The sequence below is a fragment of the Gallus gallus genome, chromosome 2 (genome assembly GCF_016699485.2).
Source record: "Gallus gallus isolate bGalGal1 chromosome 2, bGalGal1.mat.broiler.GRCg7b, whole genome shotgun sequence".
NCBI lineage: Eukaryota > Metazoa > Chordata > Aves > Galliformes > Phasianidae > Gallus > Gallus gallus.
In genome coordinates this window covers 3,263,780-3,275,921 of record NC_052533.1, presented here as the reverse complement: position 1 = coordinate 3,275,921, position 12,142 = coordinate 3,263,780, and the positions used below count along the sequence as shown (strand labels likewise).

The 12,142-nt window shown below is 44.5% G+C and overlaps 1 protein-coding gene across 10 annotated transcripts in view; it reads left to right on the top strand.

Moving 5' to 3' along the window:
* ALS2L (ALS2 C-terminal like) overlaps positions 1-12,142 on the top strand; it is a 57,606-nt gene that overhangs the window by 31,572 nt on the left and 13,892 nt on the right. For all 10 annotated transcript variants that reach the window (XM_040695458.1, XM_004939096.5, XM_040695457.2 and 7 more), the window contains 10 exons: positions 199-307; positions 1,805-1,997; positions 3,766-3,831; positions 4,273-4,438; positions 4,887-5,015; positions 5,328-5,447; positions 7,234-7,310; positions 7,697-7,763; positions 8,353-8,549; positions 11,870-11,935. In XM_040695458.1, the coding sequence (XP_040551392.1) occupies positions 199-307; positions 1,805-1,997; positions 3,766-3,831; positions 4,273-4,438; positions 4,887-5,015; positions 5,328-5,447; positions 7,234-7,310; positions 7,697-7,763; positions 8,353-8,549; positions 11,870-11,935 (1,190 nt within the window). The remainder of the gene's footprint in view (positions 1-198; positions 308-1,804; positions 1,998-3,765; positions 3,832-4,272; positions 4,439-4,886; positions 5,016-5,327; positions 5,448-7,233; positions 7,311-7,696; positions 7,764-8,352; positions 8,550-11,869; positions 11,936-12,142) is intronic.

Sequence of the window (12,142 nt, the reverse complement as noted above, 5' to 3'; positions counted from 1 at the left end):
GTCTGTGATGCCACCTCATCTCGATCTACTGGGTTTCTGTTTCCTCTTCTAATGCTTTGAAATGCCTTTTGAGGACAGCTAATACCTCTGTCAGCTGTCAGGAGCAGGAAAGGCTGAATGTTTGAGATGAGCACTGCAGCCATCAGTAGATGGATAGTTGTGCAGGGAGCTGATGTGTGCCTTCTGTGTTGTACCCAGGACATGTGCGCAGCTGAAGCTACTACATCTTTGCTCCAAGTGGAAGAAAACTTTTCAGCATGCCTGGCACGGATGGATGCCCTCATCTTCAAGCCTCTGCTGCAGTCAGGTAGGACAGAGAAGATATTCTTTGTCTCCAGTTCTTGCCTTGATTAACTGGGGCATACATGAAGGGAATTACCCTGGAAACACAGCAACTGAGAACTCATTGGGGGCTGATGTGCTGGAGTAAGTGACAGGTAGAGCTATTCCATTTAAGACTGTTCTTAAGGACGTCTACAACCTTTCATGCAAGACTGTGATTCATGTTGGTTTTAGAGGTTGTTATAGGCGGGGTGCATTATGGTTGGACTGGATAATCCTGTGGGTCTTTTCCAACCTTAGTGATTCTATGATTCTATGAAAAGTGTGGCCAGCAGGTCAAAGGAGGTTCTCCTCCCCTTCTACTCTGCCCTGGTGAGGCCACATCTGCAGTACTGTGTTCAGTTCTGGGCTCCACAGTTCAAGACAGACAGAACTGCTGGAGAGAGTCCAGTGGAGGACCACAAAGATGACTGAGGATCTGGAGCATCTCTCTTATAAAGAAAGGCTGAGAGTCTTGGGGCTGTTTAGTCTGTAGAAAAGAAGGCTAAGAGGAGATCAGATCAATGCTCATCAGTACCTAAAGGGTAGGTGTTAAGAGGATGGGACCAGGCTCTTTTCAGTGATAATCAGTGCCAGGATAGGGAGCAGTGGGCACGAAGTTCCATACGAACAAAAGAAAAAACTTCTTTACTGTGAGGGTGACAGAGCACTGTAACTAGCTGCCCAGAGAGGTGACAAAATCTCCCCTCTGAAGATACCCAAAACCCACTTGGACCCTTTCTTGGACATGTACTCTCGGGAACCTGCTTCAGCAGGGAGGTTGGACTAGATGTTCTCCAGAAGTCCCTTCCAATCCCTATGATTCTGTAACTAATCCAGATTATAAGCAATGCAATCTCCAAGGCTGCTTTCCAGCGTAGTACTGCTTGTCACATAGGTATGACCCCTAAATTATGCTCATTCTGCCTCTCCTTTCTTGGTCCATCTTCGTGTCTGGCTTTGAAGGTGAACTTGTGGATGGGTGCACGTTCTAAGCTGGCAGAAAATCAGAGCAGCTGCACTTAAGTAACGGCCCTATAAATATTCACAAGCTCGCCTGGCTAAAAGTGGTGAGACTGGATTAGGCCTGAAAACTCTTTCCCTCTTATGCTGTATTTCCTTCTGAGTTTAACCTCTAAGGAGATTGGGATCAATCCTTTGGTCCAGGGGCAAAACCTCCCCAAATTTTCCCCCTAGTGCTCGTGTCTGAGCTTAGTCTGAGCCTTGCAGGCTGCTGTGACCACACTCCCCACAAGCATGGAAAGGAGAAGGCCTTTGCATGGGTACTTCATGCTATTACTCATAGAAACGAAACCCTAAATAATTATCACCTCCTCCCTCCCCGTAATTACTTTCCTGTAATAGTGTATGTGCTTTACACTGATAAATTGGGCTGAGTACAAGATAAAGGCAGCATCTTCCACAAGATTTCCTGGATTCAAGGCTTTCTGATAGCTTTTTCTTCCCCATTTCTCTCCCAAAGAGCCTAGTGACCAGAAAGGAAAAGAGAACTTTAAGCTCTTTCTGCTCCTGAATGATCAATTTCAAGCTCTCTGGAACCTCACAGAAGAGAATTACCGGATAGTGAAGCAAAAATGCAGCACTTCTGAGTCATTCTGCATTCAGGATATTTACATTGTCTGGAAAGGAGACCTGTTCCTCAGCTTGTACATCCAGTAAGTATAGAAGAATAAGGTACCAAATTTATCAACTAACTTTGCCAACCATGGTAGGCTGGTGCAAAAGGGATGTGCTTAATATCTTCAGTCCTGTCTGTTAGTGTTCTGTCCTAAAGGGTATAGAAGGGATTGCATTCAGTGTCTGTGTATACCATCTCATGGGGATGAGGAGGGGAAGATGTCATCAGACAGGGTTCATATTGCCTTTTTTTGCCATGTTTGTTTCCTATCCTATTCCATCCCTAGCACAATGAGTAACATACTGTCTCATAGTTGTTTATATAATCAATTACATATCTGCTCTCTGTCTGTCTGCAATGCAAAATGTTTGCCAATATCATTAGTGTGTGTGTGTAACCTGTGTGTTGACGTCATACCATGAAAAATGAGTTATGGGCACTAGAGGTGACATAAAGATCAGAACGTCTTCAGTCTTTCATTCATCATAGATATGGCCAAGCTTTTGCTTGATGGGCTGTGCCATCTAGGTAGATTGGCACCAGCACAGGATGGCAGATGGGCATGCTACCTCCAGTAGACAGAATCATAGAATGGCTTGGGTTGGAAGGGACCTCAAGGATCATGAAGCTCCAACCCCTCTGCCACAGGCAGGGCCACCAACCTCCACATTTAATACTAGACCAGGCTGCCCAGGGCCCCATCCAACCTGGCCTTGAACACCTCCAGGGATGGAGCATCCACAGCCTCTCTGGGCAGCCTGTTCCAGAACCTCACCACTTCCCCCTGATATCCAACCTAAATCTTCCCTCCTTAAGATAGTGGGGGAAGATAGTGAGATAGTGGTCCTTCTAGTCTTGGTTTTGTTTGTTTGTGGGTATTTAGATAGAGAGAGGAGGAATGTCTACTTTTGGGGTTGTTTTTACTTGGACAGCATCGTTTTGGAAAGCTACATGCAATAAACTTTGCCTTTATATGAATGGGGTTTGAAGCAGTGTATGTTCACTTGGAAATGGATTAATTGAATTAAAATTGGTTTGTCTTAGAAAGGCACACAGGAGATGAAAACCTGTGCTGAGATTTCAGCCGACACCAAGGAGGAACTCATCTGAAGATCTCTTCTCCTCTTTTGCAATTAAACCTGTGTTTGGGTGCTGATTCCTGCCCACCTCTGCTGACTCACTCTGTGCAGCCTTAGTCCTATGATGTCTCTCCTTTTTGGAGTGGTATAGGAGTAAGCAAAAGCTCTGCGTAGGGGCCTGAAAATAAGCAGTAAATGCATGATCCTGAAAATTTAACAAATGATAATTAAATCTGGACAGAATACTTGACTTGTCTGAAATCACTACTGGAAGAAAACTTGGTGTTTGCTAACAAAAAGTACAACTCGATCTCCCTCTAGTGAGAGATGAAATGCATTGACATGGACATTTGTACTTAGATTTACCATCAGTAAATCACGTGTTTTTACTTCAAGCAGAAGAAGGTCATACATCCGAGGCTGACATCCTAAGCTTAGCCTTTGTAGATCTGTTCTCTGGGGCTGTTGCACAACTTCACTTTTGCTTACGCTAAAAGCCAAGGCTTAAACTTCCTAAAACAATGCTAGTGCAGAAGTCAATGGAGGAGTTACACCAAGGAGCTGACAAAGGGGAGTGAGCCAGAGTGAGAGGTACAAAACAATGTCTCTCTGCCTGCCTTGGAAAGGTGGACCTGATGCTGGATTTTCAGGCAAGCTTCTTCCTTTTGTCACGTAAACCTCATTGCTAACGTTTACTTCTAACTCTGTGTTTCCCCTTGCTAACAGGTATTTTGTCACTTTTGCCAACTATGTCGTAGTCCATGGCTTCGAACATGCCACGAAGAGCAAAAGGTCAGTGGGATCAAAAACTCTTATTTAAGAACAGTCTACAGAGATCCCTGCATCTCTTTGCAGCTACGCGTAGCTCAAAGATTTTGGGGAGTGGAATTCAGTAAATTTGGGAATTGAGGTAAGAAGAGGGACCCGAGAAAGGATTCTGTGGGAATCTGGCAGGGGATTTCCACTGCTTGCTCCAGACATTGTCAGAGTCTTGTGGAAAACAGCAACTGAAAAAATGAGTGATGGGCATGAGAGGATTTACAGATCTGAGTCAGTCAGAGTGCAAACCATCATGAGAGTTATGCCATATTCTGTACATCTGTGCATGTGATTCCTATTTGCAAAGACAGCAGAGCGTTTGCTTGGCAGAAGAAATAGGTTTGGATAATGAAGTAGCAGCAGTTTGCAGAACAATTAGTTAATGGACCTTTCTCTTAATATGTCACCACGCAGTGAAGCCTGGAAGCACCATAAGACAGTGCTGAAACAATTCCTCACAGACTTCACCACTGAGACCTCCATGTCATTGGCCTTGTACACCGTCCTTCACAAACCTGTCCGTGACCACGTCGAGCAATATATACTGCTCCTTAACAAACTGAATGAGGTCCTCCAAGAGGTAGGAAGCTTTATGTGATGTTACTTTGCTGGCTCGTATTAAAAACTCATGTAGAGGTCGTGGGGCTTTGTGGTGGTGGGAGAGAAACCAAAGGAGGCTGTGAGGAAGATGATTTACAGTGGTGTTAACAAGCACTGGTGGGGCAGAGTCCACCTGAAAGTCTCAAAGCAATGAGCACTGAGCTCTCCAGCATAGTTCAAGCTGCTTATCATAGGGAAGAGCTGCTACGGGACACATAAGTGGCCTTAGGTCTCACACATTTGCTGGTGGCAGGGATAATGTTAGATTTGGGAGGCTTTCCTTGCAAGTGGGTTTGGAGGATTAACTTTCATTAATCCTTTGAATTCAGAGCTGCTGAGTCTTTTTTTTCTGGAGCTGTAGCCTAGAGAGTAGATGCCCTGCACACCCATGCCTAAAGCATCATTCAAGCCCTGCCTTCCTTTATCAGGGCTCTGAAAAGGACATTGTTACCAGCGCTGTCAAGGAATATGTGAAGCTGAAGTCTTTCATTAGCCAAGTTTTGGACGAAGCTTGTTTTACCAAGACCTTATGGAAATCCTTGGGCTACAAATTCACGGTGAGTTGCAGATACCTAGTGTGGCTTGATGGAGTGCTCCTTTAGCATTTTTATGCTTCTGTTTACCCATGGAGGAAATTTGACATAAATTATGCATTTGGGGCTTGGTTTGGAAGCCAGCAGAGCAGGACAGCATGGAATCCCTGAAGAAACCATATGGTCACTAGCTCTGTGGGAGCTGAACCCTGTGTCTTGTTCTATCTGCTATTAGCTGGCATCTGCAAAAGCTGTTGGCTTGATTTCCATGTCCTCTTGCAAACCGTTTCCTGATGCTTTTGGTCTACAGCTTTGATCTTTGTGGATGTTTTGCAGGACATGCTGTGTGTTCCTGAAAGGAGGCTGCTGGAAGATAGCAAAAATCTCCCCATCTCCGCCAGTACAAATCGATCAGACCGAATCTTGCTCTTTGATGATGTCCTTGTGCTAATTCAGGTGAATTTTCCAACCTTGAAGGGAGATTGGAAGAAGGGCACAGATGAATGACACTGAAATCTGCGTTCCTGTAATACTGAAACTGCAGCAGAACTTGCTGTTCTCAAAACAGTCTCAGATCCACGTGCCTGTGGTTTGCACTAGACAGTAAGAGAAGAAAGCCTAGTAAAATAGGAATAGAAGAGCATCTATATATCTTTTTCCCTAGTGAATGTGTACTACCTGGCTAACACAGGTGGTAACCCAAGCCCATGCCTATGTATGAATCTGTTCTTTTTTTGTTCTTCCTCATTCAAAGAGGTCCTGATGAATCAAAGATCTTGCACTGTTAACACTTACACATAGGACTAAATACGATGTTCCATGGTCCACCCTGCTAGTGGCATGGGAGTAGAAGTTGTAGGTGTTCTTGGAGCTATCTCAGGGATTTAGGGCTAGAGTGTGAAGCAGACAGGGAGTGTCTTGGATGAACACATAGCATTTGTTCAAAGCTGTTCTGCAGCATGTTAAGTCCAGCTCTGCTTGCTCTGACTGACAGCACCTGTAATCTAGCTTGGCTCTGCATATACACCTCTCTCTGCTTGCTCTTTAGTAATGTGCCAGTGCCTCAGGTGTCTAGGCACAACTGCCATGTGAGCTGATATATCTTACGGGCTGCTTCACACATGAGTCCCTGTGATAACGCTGAGCAGACTCACACAACTCAGTTGTCAGGGTCTAGGCCTGATGAAAGGGGATGGCAATTACCTCATTCAACTTTATGTTGTAGATTTCTTAGGACTGAGCAATCCCCCCCCCCCCCCCCCCCCCCAGGCTCCCTTTATAGTCAGGGGAGAGAAACACATGCTCTCTGGGTGCGGTTCATCTGACCTGTTCTAGATGGCAAAATGAGGATGAGTTGAATCATGCCCTCAATTCCATTAACCAGGATGAGAGCTGAGGATAACCATCCAACACAAAGATATCTGCATTGTAGACATCTCTCCTCATTCAACAGTTCCCTCCCTCTGTCTCATCTGCTGCTGTGACTGTTATTGAGGCATGTGCAGACATAACTGAACTGGGATTGAACTGGATGTCTTGGTCTGCTAGCTGGGGACTGCAGATGATGACTCTGGTGCTGGGAATCTGAACCTTCTTTTCTATCCCAATCTGGTAGATACGTTAGTGATTAATTCATGGCAACTCCATGATGCTGATACCCAACCTTGTTCAACTACATCCTTACAGAATGCAGCTCTGTAATGCAGCCACCTGGATTTGAGATGTTAATGGGAGATGTAATATTAAACATGATCTTCGCCTAATATTTCAACTATTTCGTCAGTTTGGTGTTTTCTCAGTTAAAACAGTGACTCCACAAACGTTCTCCTAGGCTGTGTGTGGCTGTATCATCTGGTATCTATATACTAGATAGATCATAAGCCAAACTAGAGAGAGCTGTGTGGCAGGTATGGTTTGGGAATGCTGTCATACAATAGGGAAGATACTCTTGTAGAACTAAGTACCATCAAGAAGGTGCCTTGGAACAGAAGATCTGTTACTGTTAATGGTAGCCATGGCCTTGTGAACCACCACTTGTAAGTGATAACAACTAATAACTTTCTTCCTTATACATTTTTTTTCAGTCTCTGAAGTTTGCCACTGTAATGTCAGATAGATACGTGCACTATAAAAGAGGGTATTTATTGTGCTGCCAATCTTGCCCTGCTGTTCAATGGATTGACATGGCAAGGGAGAAGCGTAATGTTTATATCAACATAATGTCTTCTCCCTTTTGTTCCAGGGAAACAGCTTTCAGAGCTTTGATCTGAAGCTTGTGTGGGTAGATGAAACCTGCAGGGAGAAATCAGCTCCGGGACCGTAAGTGGGGAATTCTCCTCTGGGAGATGTGTGTGGAGGAAGTTTTCAACTTAGTTACTTGACGGTGGAACTGAGAGGATGGTTTGAAGTTTTGTCAGCTTCTTTCCACCTAGTGGGGTTGCTTCTGGGCCACAGACAACTGCAGAGCTTTTCAGATGGGATCGCAGTACCTTGGACTTGGACTGCTGGTATTTACTGACATACTGAAATCAATTAGTAATAAAATGGTTTTGGCTGCAGACATAGAGAACAAAGATGAGCTTACTAGTTGATTACCTCTTCAGAAAGAAAAATTGGCTGCAAAAACAGCATTAGCTTCGGAAGAGAAATGAACTTCTGTTTGACTGAAGTTTTTCATAGTCCCCAAAATGTCTTCTGCTTCACAGGTATGGACTTCGCATTATAACCCCGGAAGAAACGTTTGTTCTCTCTGCCAAAGACCCACAGATGAAGGTTAGCAGTGGTCAGGGCCTTTCTTTTCCACCTGAAAATACCACGTGCCAAGCCCTGAAATAGGGAAACGGCATAGAGAGGATGGCACCTCTGTAGTGGGATCAGAACATTGCCTACCGAGGGGAAGCTGACATACAGATGATCTTTGAGGTCCCTTCCGACCCAAACCACTCTGTGATTCCATACCATTAAGCAGCATGATTTCAGCTTCTTCATCAGAAGACAGATTATTGGACTCTACAGCTGCTTAAATGTAGCTGAAACCTTTTGTCTGTGATTTTTGTGGCCTTTTTTTCTTTTTTCTTCATTAACTAAAGCACTGCTGGGTGAGGGAAGGGACTGTCCCCTCTGCATGGCACAGCTCTCCAGGGCAGTGGACGTGGCCCTGAGCTGCTGTAGCTCATGGAGCACTGGGACACTGCTCTCAAATACAGGGTTTGGTTTTGGGTGGTGCCACATATAGCCGGGAGATGGACTTGGTGATCTTTGTGAGGTTCTTCCAGCTCAGAATGTTCTCTGATTCTATGTCTTGCTGTTCAGAGCCGTTTTGTTTTCTACACTTCAGCACTCCTCTTTCCTCTGTTCCTAGGCTGTTTGGCAGTGGAAACTGAACCAAGCCATCCGACAGGCTTTGAATGGGAAGCGAGATTTCCCCCTGTGGGGTAAAACTGGAGAAGGCACCGAGCCCTCATCCTGCCGCTTCTTCACTTACGTCTTCAGGCTGGAGAGCAAGTTCAAAAACGCATCCTATGAGGGTGAATGGCACTGGGGAAAGCCTCATGGCAAGTAAGAAGCCCTTTTTGACACCTTCCTGGGCAAGAACATGCAAGTATGGCTACGCAAAGATGGCTTAATCATAGAACCTAGAATGGCTTGGGTTAGAAAGGACCTTAAAGATCCTCTGGTTACAATGATGCACCAGCTCTGGCTGCCCAAGGTCCCATCCAACTTGGCCTTGAGCACTTCCAGGGATGGGGCATCTACAACCTCCCTGGGCAGCAGTGCCAGTGCTTCACAGCTCTCTGAATGGACAGTTTCTTCCTAACTTCTAATCTAAATCTCCACTGTTTCAGTTTAAAGCTCTTCTTCCTTTTTGTATCGCTATCTGCCTGTGTAAAATTTGTTCCCCCTACTGCTTGTAAGCTTCATTCAAGTAGTGGAGGGCTGCAGTAAGGTCTCCCTAGACCCTTGTCTTCAAGCTGAACATGACCAGCTGCCTAAGCCTTTCTTCAAGGCAGAGGTGCTCCAGCCCATTGATCATCTTTGTGGCCCCCCTCTGGACCCACTCCAATAGTTTCACATCGTTTTTCTGCTGGGGACCCCAGGCCTGGACATAGTACTCCAGATGGGTTCTTATGAGGGCAGAGTAGGGGGAGACAGTCACCTTTCTCACCCTGCTGGTCACCCTTCTTTTGATATGGACCAGGATAAAGTCGGCTTCTGGGCTGATGTCATGATGCAACACTGATGGATCCAGGGGATATGCAGCTGGATGTATAGGTCATGGAATCATAGCATTGTTTGAATTGGAAGGGACCGTTACAGACCATCTAGTCAAACTCCCCTGCAATGAACAGGGCCACCTACAGCTCCCTCAGGTTGCTCAGAGCCTGGTCCAGCCTGACCTTGAATGTCTCCAAGGATGAAGAATAGTCTGTCCCCTTCTTTCTTATACCCCTACTTTAGATACTGAAAAGCTGCTAACAGGTCTGCCAGAACTTTCTCCAGACTGAATAGCCCCAGCTCTCTCAGCTTGTTTTTGGAAGGGAGGTGTTTCATCCCTTGGATCATTTTTGTGGCCCTCCTCTGGACGTGCTCCAACAAGTTCATGTCTCTCCTCTGCTGAGGACTCCACTGAATGTCTGTGGACATGAGTGGGATATTCCACCCCATTCTGATTGCCTGGAGCACAAACTATGGGCTGGTGGTCTCCTGGGGTGTGCTGGCTTCTCTGGTTCCTGCCTCAACTTGCTTCCAGAGAGAAATCTGGCATCGAGGACAAATTCAGAGGGCAGTTGAGACATACCTATTTGCTTTCAGGGCTTGGTTAAAGCTTGAGGCCTGCCATCTGATCTACTGTATAGTAGATGTCTTGCTAATTACACTGGTTTATGTAGTATATTGTAGAGGCTGCCCCTAATGTAATAATGATCACATTGAAGGCACTGCACTGGATTACACTTATAATTAGGAGTTAGACTTGAGCTGATGTTTATTACTATAATTTGAGCCTGAGGCATAAAATCCTACCATCACAATGAAGGGAAGAAAAAAAAACACAATTATAAAAATGTTGCTTGCAAGGAAGCAAAACATTTTTTTTTCCCTGTGATATGAAAATCTATTAAAGCATGAGAACTGCTCACAACACCAGCCCAAGTCTAACAATTAACTTGGCCAAAAAGGAGCGATTAGTGAAAGAAAGGTTAAATGGTCCCAACTAAAATCTCTTTGAGGATTGATAGAGCTGAGGGTACCAAAACAGATTGTTATGGAAGTTGTATACTTCCCAAATTTAACACAGATTTATTTTTATTTGTTTACACACTTTGTTTCTGTTGAAGCCATAAGAGTGTAGTGACTTGTTTTAAAAGAGCTGTAAAATAATCCGAATTTCTGGAATCAAAAGCTTGATCTCAAAGCTTTTCTGGAACAGTTACTGCCTTGCTTCAAATCAGCATTAAATAGGTGTTTGGAGTAGAGCTAAGCCTGAGGCAATCCTTTACATAACTTCCACCTTATCCAACACATGCATTACCAATGGAGATTAGAAAACCACTGTGTGCAGGCACAGAGAGAGATGCACTTTCCTTGCACTGTGCCTCTTAATGTTTTAGGGCTGGAAAAGCATTGTGGAGAAGGAATATCTCTCTTGTTTAAGAGTACATGAGTTAACTGAAGTATCCCAAGAAACCTGTGGCAGAACTGACTAATTTCTTGGTTACTAGGCCTTCCTTTCCACTGCTGAAATCACTCTTCCATGGGACTTGCTAGTAATACAGGGTTACAGGAGATCAAAGCTGGCCTTGATGGCTCCTGGCACAGCAGGACTGTGCCACCAAAGACTGGCACAGCAAAGCACACAAGTAGAACATTGTGGTTGTGCAAATCAGGGCTCTCCAGCAATAATTTATGCATTCTTTGCCATTCTGTCCCAGTACTTCTGATGCCTTGAAGTGGAGGAAGGAGACAGTCCCACTGAGAATAGCTTGAACCATCCCTGTGGCTGGAGCTAGCATTCTGTCTGTTTTCCTTTCCTTTTCTTTCATTGACACTAGCAAAGCAAAAGGAGATGTATTTTAAATGTATGTAAATTGATCTGACCACTTTGCTGTGTGCTAATACCCAAAAATGTCTGTCTTGTGTAGGTGTTTATAACAACATCCTTGATGAAAGTCAAGACAATGTGTCATGGGTGTGGTATTGCACCATCTTGTATTGTCTTTGGTTGTAGGCAGACAGCTGTGTCTGGGCTGATGCAAGATTTCAAACAGTGAGTGGGTGTGGGTGGAGGGGGAGATGCGGAGCTGGAGGAAACTCATTCACAGATGTGCATTATCTGAGCAATAATTTGAGCACACATTGCACTGACTGTTCTAGTCTCATTGTTGCATTGTTATCTCATGTAATCACTTCTACAACCCCAGCACAAAACAGATGGAAAGATATAATCCCTTTAGGCCAGTGCTTGTCTCTTTTGTTTTCATAGCACCTGTTAGAGTGAATTTCTGGGACATGGTGTCATTGACTTGTCTACAGGGATGTGCCATGCTGGAACTTCAGCTGGCCGAATCACATCCTACACTGTAATTACAAAAGGATCGTGTACATTGTTCTAAATGAATGACCCAGCAACTCTTAAAAAAAAAAATGCTTTTGAGATGAGAGAATTTGGAAGAAGATTCTTCCAGCTCCTTCTAGGGCATAAAAACCTTATAGTATTAAAACCTTTCAGTACAGTCCAAGGTGCACGAGGAACTTCTCTCTTTCTGTCCCCAGAGGAAATGTTTTGATTTAGCAATCTCTAGGTTGTGCCTTGATAATTTATGTTCGACTGTGAATGATGCTGGTGATAATCCTTATGTAACGCTTGCTTCACACTGCAGGGGGACACTGAAGTGGCGTGATGGTCGCAACCATGTTGGAGATTTCAAAGAGGGCTTGGAGCATGGGTAAGCCTTAAAAAAAACAATAAAACCAACTACTTTGATTGCTTACTTGTTATCAAAATAAACTGAGAAATTGTTCCTCCTAGAGAAACAGGAACATACTGTAACAGCCCAATTTATTTGTTTGATTTTGGACACCTGCAATAGACTTAGTGAGTTGAAACTTTCTACAAAAAGAAAAGAAGAGAGTGCAGAGGACCTGTTATGATG